This window comes from Corvus hawaiiensis, chromosome Z (assembly GCF_020740725.1).
Source record: "Corvus hawaiiensis isolate bCorHaw1 chromosome Z, bCorHaw1.pri.cur, whole genome shotgun sequence".
Lineage (NCBI taxonomy): Eukaryota > Metazoa > Chordata > Aves > Passeriformes > Corvidae > Corvus > Corvus hawaiiensis.
Window position 1 is genome coordinate 24,092,131 of NC_063255.1, and position 22,237 is coordinate 24,114,367.

Here is a 22,237-nt window from a genome sequence, read left to right on the forward strand (position 1 = left end):
TCTGAGAGCATAGGAATCAATATCTGTAACTGGCTTAAGGTACAACTCATATGTGGTGGGATCAGTAACTTGGTCTGACCAAGGCAAAGGAAAAAGAATTCCAAATTTAATGACATAGGTCGTAGGCTGGAGTCAATGATCTCAGGAGTGTTTTAGGTCTTTTCCAACCTAATCGATTCTGTGTTTCTGTATTCTAACTACTTCCAATTGCTCTCTTACCTTGGACAAAAAGTGTAACCCCACTGTCCAATCCAGGATATGCATTTTTTCTTTTAAAACATCATGCACTCCTCTAAAAAGAACATCATGCATTCCTCTAAAAAAATACAGGCACAACAAAGACAACAGCTCTGCACGGAAAAACAGCAACCATGCTTTGGCATGTGTGCAATGACTACTGCTCAGACATATGTAATTGTTTAATTAGGCTATAAACATGATAAAATCTACTTTCAGCATTGTCAGCTGAAACAGTGGCAGAGCAGATGATGCCACAGAGGCACCAGTGGTCAGAGGCAGCTGTTCTGTACAGTGGTCTGGACTCCAGTCAGTGTAGCCTACCCAACTCCAGCTGTACAGAGTTGCAGAGCAAAAAAACCGAGTGCAGAGTCACAAGTAATTGAGGCAAGCCTGTGTTCCAGGCCTGCACCAGCCCTGTTTTTGCTAATACAGCCTCAAACTTTATCAATAAAAATCAGTCCCAAACATTTTTCACCTCTCCAGCTGGAAGTTTCCCTTCCTGAAATATGGATATAAAGAAGTAAAACCTGATATTCTCAACACTCAAAGAGCAGCTCCCCTGTATTGAAGTATTTTCCTGCCCATCTGAGTGTAACGTAACAGGAACATGAAGGAGCACTTACTAAAAGCAGGATGGTACACTTATTTTCACATATATATAATACATAAATATGTAAATATACACACACACACAGACACACACTTAGTCAACAGGAAGCTCCAAGTGTATTGAGAGACAATATAACAGATGCACTGAAAGCACAACTGTTCAATGTAATCACTTTCATCCAACAAAAAGCTCATTTTAGTTGAGCTGTATATACTTTAATTAAACTGCTGGATGATATTTTTTTTTCCAAAACAAAATGTATGGCAGCATGAGCCACAAGTCATACTTCTTTTTTCTTTTCCTCTCAGTATCAATGACACAGTATCTAGTTTAATTCTTGTATAAAGTTTCACTGGCTTTTGCTGCTAAGTGATCTGCACTACTTCCTTTGTAAATCTTCCTGATTTTTCTAATTATGAAAATAAAAACTACTTGCAGACATAAAATTAATTTGTAGAAAAATGGACAAACTAATTCATACATGTTTTAATGTAACTGAGTCAAACCTAATTGTTTTAATTATCTGACCTACTGTGCCCTACTACGGATTCATAACCAGAATGCTCCAGGGTGTGTGCCTTTTCCTTGACAGAAATATCTTTCCAGAAGTATCACTGAGTATTTTTAATCACAGTTCTGTTAACCCATGCTTTTCTCTCAGTGTGTGCATGCTTTTCCAACTCCATGCTTACAACTTCTTGAGGAAAGTAACCTCAGCAAACCAGAGGAATTATCTCCCACAAAAGCACTAAAATTGTGTACTAATTCTAAACATAAAACACGAGTGGATCATATGGCACAACCGTGCTTACATTTACAAGAAAGTACAAAACCTCTTGCTTCAGTCTGCTGTCACCACCATCCTAGATCTGTAAATTACAAAGACAGATCAATTTGATGAAGAATTTCAATACTAATTGATGCATGCATGTAGAAGTGTCTTCAAAAACATGTCTGCCATCTCCCAAAATAATCCTGACTGTACCTCAGAGCACTGTTCTCTGTATCATGCATTTACAAACTTATCTACATCACAGTGGTCTAGATGAAGTCATTCAGCCCTTCAAAGGACACCCAGTAGTGAGTAGTAGAGAGCAGGTGCTACAACTGACACTATATGAAAAAAAAAATCAACAAATTGTGATAGTGCCTAAAAAAAAAACAAAAGGAAAAAGCAGGACACAGGAGTGACACAGAAATGTTGATTCACTGGCAGAAATGAGAAAAATAAACACTACCAAAGCAATTCTTTTTTCTGCAACTTCATTTTACTTTCAATAATGTTTTAAGATTCACTTAATACCTGTAGAATTCCATTCAGTCATGACAGAGCATGTTTAATTTTAACCCTTGTGAGTTTACAGCACAAGAAGGTAAGCTGCAAGTATTTTAAGAATTTTCTTCTTAACAGTTGAGCAGACTCATTCTCTTTAACCAGATTTATTGATAGTGGACATTTTGCTTCACCATTTCAGCAGAAATACAGCATCTATATACAGAATTATAAAAAGCAAGTCAGACTTTTATATAGATCATCCTCCCTGCATATCACCCTGACTGTTAGAAGAAAAATCCCCATTATTGGTCAAAACTATACAGAGCGAACACCTAGGAAAAAAGTCTTTTTTTATTCTATGACACTGTGTTAATACAATAAATATACAAAACTTCTGAACTACCGAGACATGCAACAGAGGGACAGAAGAAGTGCATTTGTACAGAACCATGACATTCACCAGGATGGCAGAACATTGTTAGTAATTTACAAAATATACAAACATCCTCAGATAAATAAAAACAACTCCTAAATTACAGATCAATGACTACTGACATTCCAGTGTTTAAACTTCATACCTTGTACTCAGTTTGTCACAATACTACAAAATGACAACTCAAGTGGGTGCCATACTCTGATTAATAAGAGACCATAAAATCCAATTTTTGTTAGGTACAAAATATTTTAACAAATCTCAGCCTTCTGTTGTCAAAAAACAAACTTTTCCCTCCCTTTTGGGCTGCAAAGTGTCAGAGATTTCTGGTTTAAAGAATTCACATGTGACACAACCCTGAATTTCACTCAGAAGGCTTAAATCTGTACATTCAAACCATGATATTAGAAATCAACAATTCTTATACACAGAACATTACATATGTTTTCTCAAGGAACCGTCAAACATTTAAAAAAAAAATCTACCTGTCAAATTCAGATTTTATTCCTAATGTGTTTGGGTTTTTTTTCTGGTAATGTATATTATTATGCAATCTTCAACTTCAGTTAAACTGTAAGGATGATGTCCCTGGGATTCCTATCCAAGAGATACCAAAAGAATTGCCTAAATTTAGATTTAAAAGTAATCCATAGCAGAGTTCCTAGATACAACCCTCATGTTAAGTTTAAAATATGAAAAGAACAATCTTGATACACAGCTGCGAGAATGATGGTCCCCAATCTCGGCAGAGAACAGTGACTTTCATCTGCAAAGCTTTAAAAACATTCCACACAAATTTAAGGTCAATGTTGCATGTCCACTATTATGACATTTTAACAGCCTTGTTACATAGAATATTTAAGCAAGTATAGTCATTAATGTGAACTTCAGCATAGGTGAAACTATGACGTTTATTCAAATTCAAGTCAGATTTAAAGAAATTGGTAAAAGAAAGGAGACTAATGGGAGAATCATGCTAACAGTATATTACTGATTCAGGGATTAAGCTAGGGAAGTATTTTTTTAAATGAGTATTTTTTCTGTTATTATGAATGTAGTGTAGTGAAAAAGAATCTATGAAATTCAGTCCACATTCAGAATATGGAGAGGCCTCAGAATTTTGTGCTGTGTTATTAAAGATGATTCACCTCAAGAGCTGAATTAATTTCAGCCACAGTATGTACTTACACAGGTTGTGGGATGTCGCCTTTCCAGTTTTTAGAAGAGTTTGAAAAACTGCTGAAGTATTGTATGTAAGTCTCATGAGGCAATCCAAGAATATAAAGTCTTCGAAGGAGAGAAACTCACACTATACTAAGACCTGATTATATTATATTCTAGAATATTGTGATGGTATGTACCATTATGTTAGTTTCACAGCACCAATCTAACTTCTTAGGCCTCCATTTCAATGAGTTAAAATTTGACTTTATTAAAGATAAACATCTCTCCCTTTACCAAATCAAAATAGCTTAGAAGCTTTTTTTCTATAGCTTAAAGCACATCACAGAGATGGCTGAGTTAACATTAAAATTCTTTCAAGTATCTGTTAAATGCCATTGCTTAAAGATCCTGGTTTGAGACAATACTCCTGTTAGAAAATTAAATACTGTATATATAGTGTTTTGGACAGGCAGTAAACAGAATGACTGTCCAGCCTAGAGATTTAGTACCACTGTTAAACATAAATCTATTCTTGAAAAGAAACCCAAACAAAAAACTAACCAAAAAAATCCCAAATGAAACAAAAATACCACTGCACATAGAAGATGGACAGGGGATATGTGAATACTGAAGTTAAAAATAGCAAATATATAATCATTTAGCTCTGTGATTGAAATCACCAGTTAACTTCCTTAAATTGTTCTATTCTATTACAGAGAACATTTATGCCCCATAGTAATTTCTCACAGGTAGAGAATACTCCATGGAAATAGATACAAACAAATGCTATAAGGTAGCGCAGGTAAATTCTGGACCAAAACACTACTTAAACAAGATCAGGTAACTCAACAGTATTCATGCAAACTTACAGGTTTATATCAAAAGACTTAATCCTAAAAAAAAAAGAAAAAAACCCAACAAAAAAACCAAACAAGAAAAGAATTTATACTCTCTGCCTTACTTGTATTTGACCCCCAGCAGCTGCTGAAACTGCAAAAGCAGTAGTGAAACCTAACTTTCAGTATCTCTCAGTCTACCCCACTTCTTACGGTAGAAATAGAGAAATCAGTTGTTGCAAAGGAAAATAATTGCTCTGAAGTGCTTTCCTGAAGTTAAAAAAAACATACTGGAGTGAACTGCTAAAAAACCTTCCATATTCTTAATACATTTATTTGATCATTATATACCACAGTTCATTCTCAGGCCAATTGTTGAAATTATTTATCCTCCAAAAAATATGGAAAGCTTTACATTGCAGAATTCAACATGTTAAAGAAGGGAAAAGAATGGTTTTCTTCTTAAATAAATTTATAATAAAATAAACCAAACATTTCCCATTTAACCCATGCACAGCTGCAGAAGATACAAATGTGCTGTGTGAATTTTCATCTAGGCGTTTAGGGAATACAGCAAGCGACTGCAAAATAAAGAACAGTTGAAGAGAACCACGGTGACTTTGTTTCCCTACATTCGGTTACCCTTGAAGGCATTCTGAGCTGCACTGGTGGCTGCTGTCGAGGCGGCGTTGGCTGCAGCAGTTTGTACAGTCTTGTTGGACATCACTCCCGTGGCAAACTCCTGCTGCGCTTTCTCAAAGCTTGCACCAGTCGTGCGGTAGAGCCCGTGCACCTACGGAGGGAAAAGCAGTGAGAAAATGGTGCCACACTTCCCATTTCTTAGTACACCAATAGCAAAGTCTCAAACACAAAGTGGAGCCGTGAGGAGAGGAAATGTGATTTATTCATGTGTTTGAGAGAATGCATAGATGAGAACATGGAATTTTTTCCCACAAACATTTGAATTTTTCACTGTCCAGTTGCACATGCAATTTGACTGCAGGGAATACTTGTAATTGTTTGCAGGTTCAGAGGGGTCTCATCGTGTTTACTAAAATGTGTGATGTATATTACATGAACTTTTTGCTACAACAATATTTAGGAACATTTTAATTACTCTGACTGGTTACAAGAGTAAGCTACACTCTGACTGAACATTAAAAATTTCAAAATATCCTAATTATACAAGTACACATTTGCTAAACTAGTGTGATGGTCAACAGCTCTGTATAATAACCAGATGAACAAACAATATGACTTACACTCTTAACAATATGGCATATAACAAAATAAAAACCAACAAAAACAGACAAGCAAAATATCCTGAGTAACTTCAATTACCTGAGTATTAAAATTCAAATGCTATTTGTGACTCAGTTAAGTCACAAAAAGGTTGTAAAATAATTTTGCAAAGACATTTTCATTCCAGTGTACCAGGAAAAATTAATGTAACTTTTTTCTCTCTTATAAATGTGACTAGTTCTCATCCATAAAGATACATCAAGTCATATAAGAATATGCAGATTTTTGAAAAGAATCCAGATGCATACAGTAAGGAAAGTGTAAAAATGTATTCCACCATACATTTTTCTTGCTTGTTTCTCTCCTATATAGAGTATTTCTACAGAAAACAAAAAAGGACATCACCAGGCACACACTTAAAATTTCTAGTTTACTGTAAACAGGTCAGAAGAATTTGTGTATGTGTAAAATCTTTAAACCTAACTGTAACTGAGGTTGAATTATTAGAATTCAGCCAGCACATCATCATCAGAATTCTCAGTTACATTTACCTCAATGACTTACTACCACATCAGTATCTATAATACTTGGATCTTCTGGGTGGAAATTTACCAAAAGTAACCATAGAGAAAGAATATATTTCTTTGAGTTTTCATGCTCCTGCATCCTTAGCTGGCAATAAAATATTTAAGCAATGGAGATAGAGAAATAAAAATCCTTTTCTGAGGTGCTGAGCATCTCTGTTGATTTTAGTGGGAATGACTTTGGTAAGAGCTGAAACTTAGCAATCACTTGAGTCAAACTTCCCTGTGCCTGATGAACAATCTGGCATCTACAGCTACAACTGTAACGTCCAGTGCATTCACCTACTCCTTCATGGTGGGGTTACCTCCCAGGTTCTCTTTATTCAGAACTATCCTTCCCCATTTGCTGAAAATACCTACATTGTACAAACAGCATTTTGTAACTCCACAAGAGTATAAGCAAAACTGTACAGTTGTTAACAGGTAAGGCTCACCTTGATTATAATTTAATCCCCACTACTTTGTGAAAGAGTACCTCTCTTAAGACAGAAAGCAAAATCAAACACAGGAAACAAAAGAGGGGAATAATATGTAACTTACCTTTTTAAACATAACTAGTGAGATAACAGCAGATGCTGTGAAAAGTGCAGCTATGATTATCATCATAATGCCAACAGGAATACTCTTATTAAGTCCAGTAAGAGATGAAATCCACCCACTGAAGGAAAGAGAAAGAACAAACGTTACTAGTACAACACATGAATCATTTAACCGAACATACCCTCACCAAAGAAAACTTTATAACCTCCTGGCTCTCAACCATTTTGAATATTTTAAAAGAAAAATAATGGGAATTTTACAAAAGCGTATTTTGGTTCTATGGTATGCTTTTAAAGCTTAGTTTCCATTTATTCCACAAAAAATGCAAAAACACTGTAAACATTGTAAATATTATCCTTGAGCAAAATTGTGGAGAAATTAGAGAGTTGCTGATCAACTTCTTGAGGTTATTTTGTTATACTGTCATTTCAGATTGATTCAAGACTACATGAATTTGTAGAAGAGAAAATATCCCTAAAAATAGAGTTTCTAACTTCTATAAATACAGAACAGAAACATACCACACATACACAGCTCCTGTGTGGGAAGACTCCTTTAATTGTATCCACATAGTGATACTTTCTCAACTGAGGTTAATAAAGTTTCTTAAGTAGAGAGCATCAGGTGAACTAATAGAAAAAACTGCTCTATCAGTATCTACTTCAAGCATTTCCCCACTCTTCAAAACTGAAACACCAATAGACACCAACAGTTTCAGACTTGAAAACTAAAAAAGCAGGTTGCCTTAAGAACAAAACCCCATGCATTAAGATGAAAAAGATTTTTCCATATTAGGAAAAAAAAAAGCAAAAATTTATGTAAATCCAAACCTTAAAACTTTCCCCTACCTGTTTCAAACTGCTTTGATATCTGCTATGTCCTACTGTAATCTACCACAAAACCCCAAAATCCAAACTGTGATTAGGATTTTCCGATGATCTGGCTACTTTCCATACTCCTTCCCCAAGTACACTTAAAAGCACACTTCACAGGCTTGGATGAATACGCAAAACAGAGGATTCCAGAGCAAAAAAAATAAAGCAGGATCTTTCCTTACATAACCGTTCTAAAGCAATACTGTTTTGTCTGCCTTGCATATATTTGGAGGTTTGCAGCAAAAAGCACTGATACAGGGAAGTGTCATTACCCAACTACAGCACTGCCACTCATTACCAGCTGGCTACTGCAACCCTGCTTTTAGTTAATTCCTTTATTCCAAGGACAGTGACTGATTCTCCACAGCTTCTCCTTGTAAAATCTACGTATTAGACCTCAAAGACTCAAATAAAAGATAATATATATACAAGATTCATGTAAAAGCTTACATATTTCCAAACATTTAAAAGAAAAATCAACTTATTACAGAACATAGAGAGAGGTGACTCAGACAAATGAACTCTTCAAATAATATCAAAGATATACCACTATATTCACCCAGATGCCTTAACTCATTCTGCAAATTTTAGGCATAAATTTCAATAAGGAGCAAGTACATTAATATCATTAGAAATAACTAACAATACAAAAAGATATCCAAACAGTGTACTATGGATGTCTAAATTTTTATTTGTTTACCCGAAATATAGAATGAGTAATAACTCCTATTAGAGTTAACTCCTACTAATAGAGGAGGTAGTGTATAAAAGAGTAGTTCAAAGTGGTTTAAATTGAAGGATAAAATTTTGACCAACATAGTAACAGAAGTACCTCACATTCTTTGGATATATTTCACCCACTTCTCCTAGTTAAGAGCACTCAAAAATGCTTTCTTTTGAGAGTTAAATGTAACATTCCAGTGAACACAAGATTATTCCTTTGAAAACACAAAGACTGTATTGCGGTTGTTACTTCAAATATGAGTGTTTGTCTTACAGGCAGTACAATTCTACAGCAAACAGAATACTCACCAGTTTCCCCATCTTTGAAATCCTGCAGCTTGAAGTACATGTACAGCAAACTGACAGATATATACAAAGAAGAACACAAAGAACCTGAATGAACTGTCACTCCTGAAAGAGGTGGGGGGGAAAAGATTAAAGCAGCCAGAAAATTCATGATTTTTATTCAAATTCTGTAGTACTAATCTAACTTATTTCTGCATTAACTAGAGGAAAAGTACTTTCATTCATCAACAATGATCTGAAGTATCAGCAATTCTGTGGTTTTTTAGAGCATTTATTTACAAGAGCTGCTCTTTCTTCTTTAATATAGTGTTTTTGCCACATGCACCTCTAAGAAAGATGAGAAGAGTTCTGTTCAGCCCACAGCAAGGGCTCTTCAACTAACCATTTAAGTTTGTATAAAGAATTCTGCTCCACTTTCAGAGTGAAATTCACAGTGCTGCAAGATGGGAAGTAAACATTTAACTTGTGAAAGGAAATAAAAGCTCCTATCACATTACTGACACATAGGGCACACCAGAACACTGAAGCAGCTCTTATTTTAAAGTGAAATGTACAAAATACATTTGCTGCTTAAATTACTAAAATGCCAGCCTTAAAAAGACTGAAAATCAAAAAAACTCCCTGCCAAATACAAATGTCCAGGCAAAATTTTAATGAAGACTCAACTTACTACTATCAAAACTAATGATCATATGATATGCTTGCTATTAGAGTTCTTAAGAAAGTAGAAATCATTTAGTTAAGTTACAGAAACAGATTTTGCCCTTGACAGCTCTTCCTGCAGAAGGGAGTTTGTAATTTCCATACAACCAGTTCAGTTCAATAACCATTTTCAGCTGAGCAACTAACTGGAAGTTCAATATGCAAGTAGTAGGCTTCCTTTCTGAACCAGCAATTTTCATTAAGAAAAGCTATGGATTTAGTTACTAGACAGGAAATGCAAGTTAAACTATATGATTCCTCAAAGATTTGTGGGTACAGCAATACCTCCTCGGTCAGCAAAAAGAAACACTTCCTGTAGTCTAAGTGTTACACTTAATTGCAACTTCTAGCCATCAATCTTTTTATGCAAGAATAAGAGTATTTTAACTGAGAACATCCTGAATCACTTCAATGTAAAAAAAAAAAACTTTAGGAGTACAGGATTTGAAATCTCTACATGCTGATCTTCACCAAAAAAAAGTTTAATTTTGCACGCAAACACATCATTCTACTCTTAATCACACACCTCATGCTTCTGAAGTTTGCAAAGATTACTAAGACTAGGAAAAATACTAGTTTGTTTACTATATACCTGTTCTACTAATTTTTAAGAATCTCAGGCTATTTCAAGTACTGTAGGTTTCTATGACTTAAAAATGCAAAATTTTAAGAGTAGCTATTTATGAAGTTCATTCAAGAAGCAAAAAATTTAAGACACTCTTGACTACTAACCTACTCGAATTCTTGGTGTGAAGAGGCAGAGATTTAATGAGAATTTTCTTTTCAACTGTTACCAGCCCTTATTAACTTTAACGAAGTTAAGTATTTCCTACAAATATTTTGTCTGTGGTAAAAACTATAAATATCTTAAAGGATATTCCACAATATTACTAACTATTGGCATCTATATTTCAAATTCAACAACTGCATTAATGGCAAACATACTATTTGTTTCTAATGAAAGCACTTTAAAGGATTATCATCATGATAATCAAGCAAATTCTGGAATGTTAATGCATTTTGACAAGTTTTTAAATATCCTAAGTCAAGCTGAAGTTGTTACCTGAAAGCTCCATAAAGTGGTCTGTACCAGCAGACAAAGGAACAAGGGGTAAAAAGCAAGAACCAGAGAATACTTAATCCAAAATCAACCCCTCGTGTAGCATCAACGTAAAACCAGGCCAAACATCCAAAGATATTAAGAAACAGTGTCACTGTATCGACTGTAGAAGCAAAAGCAAAATAATTATGTTATGTTCAAACAATAAATTATTACAACTGCTAAAGTTACACCCAAACTGAGCATTTTAAACAAAACATCAGCATGCTGACAACACTAATACCTGCTCAACGCCTTCTGTAATAAATTGATTTTTACAGTTTTCTAAATTTCAGGTAAACCCTGTATTCACAAGTGAAAGAACTCAACATGAAAATTCAAGTACCACCAGCTACCTGGCAATGGAAAATATCCTGTCATAACAATAAAACACTTTCAAACATTAAATTAAGAAAAAAGAGGTTTCCACAGCTGCAATAATTGACATTTTTTTCTACAGTAATAACTGAATATAAATATTTATGAGACTACTGAATATTTTTTGAGAGAAAGCTCATAAAAGACATAAAGTGCATCACAAAATATAAGCACTGTGCTCATTCAAATTTGTAAACAAAAATTTCCCAAATAATCTTTCAACGTGAAGCTTTTTGTCTTTCATATAATAAAACAAAAAACCCCACTAAGAATGTTCCCCAGTAAAACACAATCTGCAAGAAGCTGTTCTAGATGCTTTAATATATTTTGTATATTCAAATATTTGTTAGAACACTGGTCTTTCTTAGAACATCTGCCTTTCTGGTGGTCTGTGGTTAGCTCAATACTATAATGTTCTCATTGGAATACCTTATTACACGTTAACTATTCAATTTCTACTAAGAAAATGCATTTGAATTATGACTTCACATTTTATTTCAATTAAGTTTACTTCTTAGAACAGAGTAAGGCAATATTAAGAAACATTACAACTACTACCTTCATGCTATCTGGCACAGAAGTAAGTTCTGCTAGACTTCAAGGATGAACATGAATTTCTCTCTTTGTTCAGCAATAACCAGTGATTCAGGAGGGATTTTGCTGCCTCAGAGGACAAATTCTTTCCTTATGGATCAGGATAAAGTAGGATATTTATAACTGCACAAACTGCTCCTGACAGCAATGATTTTTTTTTTTATTTAAGTTCAGAGAAACATTTTAGTCATTCTACTGGATGGTAGGGTTAACAGAATAAAGATTCTGAAAAAGAGAATCCTCAAGCTCTTTTGTTGCTGTTTCAACTACGACTTAAGCCCTAAATTGACACAGTGGGAAAAAACTCTTAAAAGCAAGATGCACAGATCATTGCATGAAAGACTGATGAAACTGAAAACATGTCGTCAGAAAAATCGTATCTTCCTGTAAGAGTCACCAGAATCAAAGCACTTTGTTCTTTAAAGTAACAGGGAATTATTCCACCTACATGTCTTAGCACTGCCCCAACAGGTCAGCAAAGCAACTCATTTCAGAATTTGGGTATTTATGCCTCATGAAGCAAAAGAAACAATACAAATCCCGGTTCCTTCCTTCCTTTGGTAAGTACAAGAAACTAAGAGAGGTATTCTCTCTTTTTCTACTCAATATTGGAAAACACAGAGACCCCCTGTGTTTACTAGAAACATTCAAATTCTGGTGGAGCTTGAACTTTCCAAAACAACTTTTTTTTTAAAACTTCAATTATGGTAATAGGACAAATTTTAAAAGAATACCATTGGTGCAAAAGAGGGTGAAGCATCACACCCAACTACTGATACTAAAACCAGCAACACAGGGGTCTGCTTCACTACTGTCAGAGTCTCAGCTTTACAAAACAAGTATTAGCAAGCTATAGAGGAAGACAGCAGTCTGTCTTGACTGACAATTCTCATTTCACTGCACTTGCCCTTCACTCTGCCTGCTTGATGCAAGGTACAGGGACTCATTTATCCTTTGAACCAACACCTTCACTACAGGATCTAGGCAAGCTTTGTTCTTGTATGAACAGACAGGTGTTTGTAGGTTCAGGGTAAGTGTTAAGTACCTTCCACCTACTTGCCTCAGCAAATTAAACCATAATACAAGCTATTAAAAAATAATGACCACTTGGAGGCTGAAATCACCTAAGTCTTTGGCAGAAGTCTGTAACATGCAATTTCTGTATGACAACTTCACAGCTATAACAATAGAGTACTCTGTGTGATTCAAGAAAACCTTCTCCTAGTTTGTGTGTGGAAGCAGCTGAGGTTTAAAAAAAGGCATTCATGCCAGAACAAGAGGCAACAATGGGAAATTACAATAGTTTAACAAGTATTCTTTTTTTGGTATAAACTTCCCTGAACAGAAGAATTCTCCTTAGATATATTCCTTGTCTTAATTAACTACACTTTATCATCCATAAATGTCAGAAAGTGAACTGTAGATAAAGACCACAAGTTGTACTGAAGCTATTTGGCATGTACATTGTTGAGATGATTTTGTCATTCCACTTAAGACTGTATGAAAATAGATTTTTGTACTAAGTTTAATTTCTGTAATGTTTCATTTGATTGTATTCTCAGGAAACCTAAGTCCACGTTAGGACACACGACTGTCACTCTGGATTGGAACTGCCGAAAGGTGAATGGGATACCTACAGAATGGAGAGTTTTGAAGCCAGAAGGCAACTCACAGAAGGCAAGTGCGGACTGGACTAGTGAAGTTTGATCACATATAACCTTGAAGCACCAAGTAGCTTCAGATGTTGTTTAGGCTTTTGCTCCTAGTCTGTTCTGCTCACTTGGGAGAGACATGCTAACATGCCTTACAGAAAAGAGAAATACGTTCCATAGGGAAAAAGTAGATTCTAAAACAGACTTAGATCAGCACATAACATAAGCATTAAACAGTCTTGGATCAGCACATAAACATGTGCTATCTAAAATGTCAAGGTACTTTAAAAAAATTTCCTATGCTACACACTAAAAAACCACATAATAATATGGAGTGGACCAACAGTGAATCTGTATGACAGCAACCAGTCAAACCTCTAGAAAACATCACTCACAAAGACAGGCTGAGTGAACTATGCTAATTAAGGCAAAAGGAGATGACTAATGGGGATAAATGTGTTTTCCATAACAACAGTGGACAGAGCAGGAGGGGAGAATTAAATTATACACCAAGAAACATCTTTTAACTCTAAAAGACAGCAACCCCTTAGAACAGGCTTGGAACAAACATCTACACAGATGGATATACATACATATATATATATATACATATATACACACACACACACACCATCTATCATTTCCTCAGACAGAGGATGAGATGAAACTCTCCTAAACAGAAAAAGAAAAAATGTTGGAACTTCAGGGTATTATTTTTCTACCAGAATCTCTTCAGTTTGTAACTTCAAATAAGAAATAATCTTTGAAAATCAGTAGTTTATTTAGCGCATGCTATCAGCCTGTGGGGAAAGTAGCTGGAAAACACATGCTTTTTGAGCCTGTTTTTGACTGTTAGCACAAGTCAAGAGACATTGTACTTGACACTGGACATAATAATAGCATGAAAAGATCTAAAAAGCTGTGCTCAGTGTTAATGCACTAGGAAAACTATCATTTTCATGTGCAAGCCCTTAAAGCAGCAATGGCCACAAAGCCAAGATAGAATAGAAAAGCTCCAACGACAACTATGAAAAGCCATTGCTAATTGATTGTTGTAGTTCCCAAAAACATGTGAGCACTCAGTCTATTTAAAAAAAAAAAAGCCTCTCCCCTTGGGAAAAAATGTGCAAAGATAAAACCGCATCAAAGTATCAGAAAAATCTGACTTCTGATACAAAAGGAGAAAAGAGGGATGAATTAATGAAATAGGGATACAAACAGACTTGTTTTCTCATGCATGAAAGAGCATATGGATCTTAAAACAGGTGAAGAAGTTTCCTTGGAGATATAAAAACCAAGAATGATGATATAAAATTAATACTAACTGTGGAAACACAGAAAACTAAACCAGAAAGTTTGTTGCCAAGGCTGCTGAAATGGAAAAGGACCTACTGTATGAAGGGCTGAGAATGCAGTACTAGATTTATCCAAATGGGATTATGTTCACAGAATCCCTAGACCTTACAAGACATAGGAAGTTCTGAAAGAGAAAATAAAATGTAGAGTGGCAAGCAGAAGCAGATCTACTATGGGAATAAGTACCTCCCCAGAGGAAAAATGGTCAATGAAAAATTAGCCAAACCACGTAGGCACAATCCTAGGAAAGAAAAGTCCTAAGGATGGATTCAACAGCCAACCCTAAGGCATGGGGTTCTATACCCCGTCGTGTTTATCTTTTTTTTTAAACTGTGAAATAGATTTTGTCTTTCTTTTCCTTTACTATGCCCTTTCCCTGCCTTCCTGAGTAATATGTAAGTCAGAGAGTACTAGAGCTAAATAACAAAGAGTGCAAGAAGACTTGGCAGAAATCTCAGTCTACCTAGAAGATTAGCTGTCATGTCAGTATAAAAGCGTAGCTCATCTATATTTTGAAATAATGTAACTTCCTTTACTTGTTGCCGGAAGACAGAAAATGAAGAACAGTACTAATACTGCAATTCTAACTGCCCAACTTCACCTCATGCTTGAGACATACGCACTTTCAGAACTCAGTCCTGCAAATGACCAGAATTAGTAACCATCCTAAAATTCTGAGTATTTCACCTTAGATCTCATATAAATCTAAATTATCTGTCAACTTTATGAGAGTGACTAGTCATACGCTCTACAGCTGCTTATTTGAAGATTAACAATCTAGCAATGAATATAGAAAGCTGTAGATTATGATGAAGTGGAATTGATTTGATTCAATGCTGTCTGCTCATTTCATGTGTTTCAATTACATGGTTCAATCACAGCAACAAGATTACCAGAGTAACATGTAAAATAATGGAGATTTCCTAACTACATCTTAAACTATGAAAAATAGTACAGAAAACATCTGAAATCCACGTTTTCTCAGAAGGCTAAAAATATATTAAAGGCATCAAAGTACCTAAATCTCGCAATTTCATCAGAGTCAGAATATTTATTAGGCTTTTATCAATCACACTGGACAAGGCAGAAGAAACAAGTGTGGCACCTGCACACTTGCTTAATCCACCATTTCTCCAGTCAAAACACAGCCCCCCAGTGAGGGCAAAATCAATCCTAGAAAGATGGTGAAGAGCATTCTTTGCCTACAAAGAATAGTTTTAACATGGGCTGATTCTTCAGCTAATTGACACTCTTTCTCAAAATAGGGTAAAACGATATTAAGCCTCCGCTATAGATCAAAACCAGATTGAACTATAGAAAACTATGTATACTAGAGCAAATGGATATTATACATCTTGAACTCAAAAGTTTATTAACACTAATTTTGAGATTTATTTCTTAATATATAAGCTGATTTTAAAAACAGTAAAGTTATTTCTAAGTTAATAAATGGTCAAAGTTCATTTTACAACAGGAGAAACTTAAACCAGACAATTCCAATAAATTAGAACCGAATTGCCCTAGGATAATCCTCCTTTTTTTTTCTGTGGAAACTTTTATGACAGAATTCAATCCTTTCAAAACTGAAGCTAACCATAAGATTTTGCTTCAACATTTGGCTTCTGGATTTAAAATACTTTTTCATTACAGATGTTCCAAAAGCCAAAGCAGCAGGTATGTATCACCAGGTTTGAATAGGCACTTTATTTTTCTTAAAAAGGAAATACTTACACATCCACAAATAGTACATAATCTTTACTGTCTTCTGGAATTCTACAGGAATGTCTACTGAAAAATCCTGGTAAAAACAAGGACCTACAGGAAAATTCTCAGGAAGAGGTGGCCAGTTATTTTTTCTACCTGCAAAACAGAAAATAAAGAAAAAAAAAGGCCTTTATAATGTCATTTCAGTCTCTGTATATTAGAAAGAGATATACATTTGAACTTGTTTGAACTGTTTAATGGATGAGTTTCTCAGGTGGATGGATAACTTGGGCTACCAAAACCCAAGAGTTTTAAGAGCAATCCTCAACATAAACTTCAGAAGTGAAATACAATTTAAGTGTAGCCAGGTCAAGGAAAACACAATATTTTTTCTACATAAAAGACTGAGCAGGCACCTGACAGCTTCTACAAAGTAAAAATTTTTCCCAAAACAAACACATATGGACAGAAAGACAATTTCTGAGAATTCCTTGACTTTTAAATATTTCCCTAAAGCCCCACCATACTCACATAGTCTGTTGAATACAAAGATGGGGGACTGAAAACCATTCTTCATTTTCAGAATCCTGGTATTTTTAATGTCAGAGTAACTCTAACAATTTGATCTAGTTTCCAATATGGTTTCCTGTCAAAACTTACCTAAAGGCAGTAAGTCTTAAGAAAGACAGTTACTGAAATGGTCTGTAACAACGTTTTTGTAACAAGAATATGCCCTACAGCATCACTATATCTTGATACAGTTGTGTGACAAAGTGAGGACACTGCTAAGGACACAGGATCAGACACTTGAGTTTCCTGTATGCTTATCTGATCAAAGGCTAGAGTACACATTCTGCTGAACACAAGCCATACCAAGCGCAGACTCAGAGATTCAGCCGAGACAATCACTGCAACAAACCTTTGCCACAGCATTTCAAACTCTGGATATAAGAGCTACATTAATCACCATGTGATCAAATGGGCTAGCTGAAATAGGAAGCAGCACACTTTCATTAGCTCAAATGCAACGCTGCACAGAGCCTGAGCAGAAAAGGCCAAAGGCATTGAGTTGAGGTGATGCAACAGCTTGAAGATCTTTCACTGTAGTCAATTACGACAACATACGATAACAGTGTCCTAGACGCACAGCCAGTATCTTAAGGCAATTGAATGCAAATAGCCGGAAAATTGCAAAAGACCCTGTTCTCCAATAAAGACCACTCTGTGGTGTTTTCAGAGGAGTCCAAATGAGTGTGCAGGTCCCCGGGATCCAGTAATGCAATACATGGAATAGTTCAAAGCGGTGCCAAAGTAGGTTCATGATGGACATCAGGAAGCATTTCTTTACCAAGAATATCATCAAACACTGGAATGGGTTTCCTAGAGGAGTGGTCAATGTCCTCAGCCTGTCAGTGTTTCAGGGCACATGAACAACACCCTTAATAACATACTTTAACTTGTCAGTACTGATGTGGGCAGGCAATTGGACGTATATATATAGTCACTGTGAGTCAAGAAGGTGGCAGCAGTGACCGAATTAAGTTTGGTGGTTGTGGTGGCCAGTGGGCCTGTGGTACAAGGGACAAAGAGAGTCCACTGGTGGGACAGTCCCTAGTACCAAAGCTCCTCCCCAGGTTAGGGTGAACAGAAAAGGGTTCCCCCAGAATGCTGTGCTTTGGTATGTTAATGTACCCCAGTTCTGCTTTCTCGGTTGGCCCGTTGGCCTCCCCGCCCAACCTTATACATCCATTACCTTATATGTCCCTGCCCTAGAAGCTTCTCCACTCCCTGTTCCCCCATGGCCCTTGCCCCATCGCCACTCCCTCAGAGTTTCCCTATTGGCTCCCTTACCCTAGCCCTGCCTGCGTACCGCCCCCGTGCCCTCAGATCATTGGTCCCTGATGCTCGATCAGCTCCTGTATATAAACCTGGACCCTCCATTGTTCTTTCTCTTCGTCCCTGGAACCCTTCACAAGCATGACTGCAATAAACCCCTCCCATGGAACTCTATACGAAGACCCTTCCTGCCTCTTTGCTGTCGACCCATTCTCGGGAGCTATCTGTGTGTCTGCGTGTACACATGTGTGTGAGGGTGTGGTGGTCCTGCCGAGCAGCTTCGCCTTGGAGACACTTTTAGGAAGGTCACAGCACCTCGCACTCCAGCACCGCCAAGCCACAGCAGAGATCGTGACAGGTGGTGAGCATTAGATCAAGCTGTCCAGAAATTTCTCGGGCTCAGGGACACCTGAGCAGCAGCCCAAAGCCCTGTCAGGACCCAGAAGCTCTCACTAACCAGTCAAGAGTGGAGTGAGCATTACCAGGAGCAGTGTGGGAGATTTAATTGGCTTTAGGGAGCATGAGTGACCAGGGCATGGTGCATCAAAAAGATGTGGCATAGCAGTTTGTGCAGCAGGGCAAGCAGGGAGGGTGCTGCAATCTGCAGGTAAGTCTGTGCCTCAAGTAAGTGCTAACTGCTCTATGTCTCTGCCATAGTGGTGGGCACTTGTGTCAGAACCAAAACGAGTGTGTCTACTCAGAACAGCTCCTGAGAAGCCTGACTGACACATCCACCCAGAGGGAACTGGTAAGGAAAGAGACATGAGTACAGGTGGTGGCTTGCAATGGATGCACAGATACTTTTCCTTGAGAAAAGCCTTGTACGTGAACGAAATGTGCGTAGTTTGATGACCTGTTGCAGAAGGTGGACAGATTGCAACAGGCTGTGCAGTTTAGAGAGACTGAAACAGAGACTGAGACACAGCTTCAGAACCATACACCTACAATGGGTATCACTGAGTGTGAGACACCTTGGATCCTGGTGACCCACAAAAAGAGAGCTCAAGTCCAACCTCTACCCTCCAACACCCACACCAAAACAGATATGATGCTTTAAAGGCTTCAGATGTCCATTAACAAGTCCAACAAGGAGAATCTGGGCCAGCAGCACATTGTCATTACTGTAAAGAGAAACACTGAGTAATTGTGGTGGGTGCCTCCCTTAGGGTCACTGAGACACCATCTACCAAACCAAACGAGAGTCACAAGAGGTATGCTGCTTACCAGGGACTAAGATCTATGATGCTGCCTAGAGGATACCCCAACTTGTCAAGGGCATGGACTACTACCCGCTATTACTTTCTCATGTGGGTACAAATGATTGCACAAGCCAAAAAATAGTTAGGATGAAGGAAGACTATAAAGCCCTGGCAAGGCAAGTGACAAACACTGGTGCCCACATCATTTCTCATCTATCTTCCTGGTCAGAAGCAGCCACACTCTGGAGATCAACGTCTGGCTTCCTGGCTGCCATCAAGGTTTTGGCTTATAATTTTAACAGTGGTTTGTGCTTAAATGATTGTAGCCTGTTAGGGAGGAATGGAATCCACCCGCTTTAAAAAGGGCAAGAGAACCTTTGGCAGCATGCTGGCCAATTTGGTGAGACGGACTTTAAACTACAGGACTCAGGGGTGGGGTCCAAAGTGGACATGATCATTCCATTGCTTCCTTCTAGGAAGTAGGTCATGTCAACCAGTGCAGCAAAAGATGTTCCTTGACTGCTTCTCAAGATGAGGATCACAGGGCTAACCACAATAAGGGTGTTCATGGTTATGATGAATCCTCTTACACTCCATCTAGGGAACTTCTCTGAAGTGCCTGTACACAAACACACAGCAGCATGGCGAATAAACAAGAAGAACTGGAAATCTATGTGCAGTTGCAAGGCCATCATCTCATTGCAATTACAGAGATATGGTAGGATAGCTCACATGACTGGAATAATGTCATGCATGGCTATGAATTTTTTAGAAAGGACAGGTCAGAGAGGCAAGGTGGTGGAGTTACTCCTCATATGATAAAGCAACTAGAATGTATCAAGCTCTAATCAGGAGCAGACAAATGAGTTGACAGTTTACGGGTGAGAATTAGGGGACAGGCTAATATGGGTAATACTGTTGTGGGTGCTTACTATAGGCCATCTGATGAGGAGGAGGAAGCTGATGAGGCTTTCTATGGGAAGCTGAGAATAGCCTTATGGCCACAGGCCCTGATTCTCCTGGGGACTTCAACAACCCTGGTATTTGTTGGCAGGACAACATGGCCCAGCACACATGGTCCAGGGAATTCCTGCAGATCACTGAAGATAATTTTTTGATGCATATGGCAGAAGAGCCAATGAAGACAGTTGTGCTGCTGGACAATCAAACCAGAAGGGACTGGTTGAAGATGTGAAGGCTGGGGCCAGCCTTGGCTATAGCAACCATGAGATGGTGGAACTCAAGATCCTGTGTAGAGGAAGTAAAGCAGCAAGCAGGACTAGAACCCTAAACTTCCAGAGTGCTAACTTCAGCCTCTTCAAAGACCTGCTTAGAGGAATCTCATGGGTTAGGGCTGTAGAGGAGAAGCGGGTCCAAGAAAGCTGGTCAGTATTCAAGTATCACTTCCTCAAGTCCAGTGTATTCCCATGAGCAAGAAATCAGGGAGAGGGGGAAAGAGACTTGCATGGATAAGCAGGGAGCTTCTGGTAAATTTCAAGCACAAGGAAGAAATTTATGGGATGTGGGAAAAGGAACAGGTCACATCAGAGGACCACAGCAACAGCATCAGGGTATGCAGGGATGCGACAAGAAAGGCCAAGGCCCACTTGGAATTAAGTCTGTCAAACGATATCAAGGACAACAAGTAGGGCCTCTACAACAACATTAGCAGCAAACGGAAAACTTGGGAAAATGTGGGGTCACTGCTGAATCAGATGGGTGTCCTGGTGAAGGAAGACACAGAAGGCAGAATTGCTGAATGCCTTCTTTCCTTCAGTGTTAACTGCTGTGGCCAGTCCTAAGGAATCCCAGACCTCGGGGCAAGGAGAGAAAGGCTGCAGAAAGGAAGACTCCCCCCGAGTCATAAAGGGTTTGGTTAGAGATCAACTAGGCAGGCTTCTTAACACCCATAGATCCACAGGCCCTGATGAGTTGCACCCATGGGTGCTGAGGGAGCTGGCAGATGCTGTAGCTGAGCCACTGTCCATCAGCTTTGAAAAATCACAGAAAACAGGAACAGGGCCCAATGACCGAAGGAAAGCCAATGTTACTCCCATCTTCAAAACTGGCAAGAAGGAGGGGGATCCAGGGAACTACTACTGGCCAGTCAGCCTCACCTCCATCCCTGGAAAGGTGACGAAACAGAACGTTCTGGAAGTCATCACCAAGCATGTAGACAAAAAGAAGGTCATCAGGAGCAGTTAGCATTTTCCCAAGCAGAAATCATACTTGACCAATCTGACAGCCTGCTGTGATGGCAGGACAGGATGGGTCGATGAGGGGAGAGCAGTGGATGTTGTCTGCCTCCACTTCAGCAAGGCTTTGGACACCGTGTCCCATAACATCCTCATAAGTAAGCTCAGGAAATGTGGTTTAGATGAATGGACAGTGAGTCGGATCAAGGACTGGCTGAATGGCAGAGCTCAGAGGGTCAGGGGAGTAGAATCCAGTTGGAGGCCTGCAGTCAGTGGTGCTCCCCAGGGATCAATGCTGGGTCCAGTCTCACTCTACTTGTTTCTCACTGACCTGGATGAAGGGATACAAGGTTCCCTCAGCAGGTTTGCTGATGATACAAACTGGGGGGGTTGGCTGATACACCTGAAGGCTCTGCTGCCCTCCGGCTGGACCATGGTAGGCAGAAGAGCTGGATGGAGAGAACCCCAGTGAGGTTCAGCAAGGGAAGTGCAGGGTCCTGCCCCAGGGAGGAATAACCCCAAGTACCAGCACAGGCTGCCCCACTAAAGAGCAGCTCTGCAGAGAAGGACCTGGGAGTCCTGGGGGATCACAAGGTGACAATGAGCCAGCATTCTGTCCTTGTGGCCACAAGGCCCAGAGGGATCCTGGGGTGCGTCGGGAAGAGTGTGGCCAGCAGGTCAAAGGAGCTGATC

At 38.2% G+C, this 22,237-nt stretch overlaps 1 protein-coding gene across 1 annotated transcript in view; it reads right to left on the bottom strand.

Annotated features, from left to right (window-relative positions):
- Nucleotides 1–2,107: 2,107 nt before the first annotated feature.
- SCAMP1 (secretory carrier membrane protein 1) overlaps nucleotides 2,108–22,237 on the bottom strand; it is a 42,621-nt gene continuing 22,491 nt past the window's right edge. The window contains exons 5-9 of the mRNA XM_048290514.1: nucleotides 16,342–16,470; nucleotides 10,595–10,754; nucleotides 8,833–8,934; nucleotides 6,926–7,043; nucleotides 2,108–5,352 (exon numbers count right to left, since the gene is read on the bottom strand). Coding sequence (XP_048146471.1) covers nucleotides 5,188–5,352; nucleotides 6,926–7,043; nucleotides 8,833–8,934; nucleotides 10,595–10,754; nucleotides 16,342–16,470 — 674 coding nt within the window. The 3' untranslated portion in view covers nucleotides 2,108–5,187. The remainder of the gene's footprint in view (nucleotides 5,353–6,925; nucleotides 7,044–8,832; nucleotides 8,935–10,594; nucleotides 10,755–16,341; nucleotides 16,471–22,237) is intronic.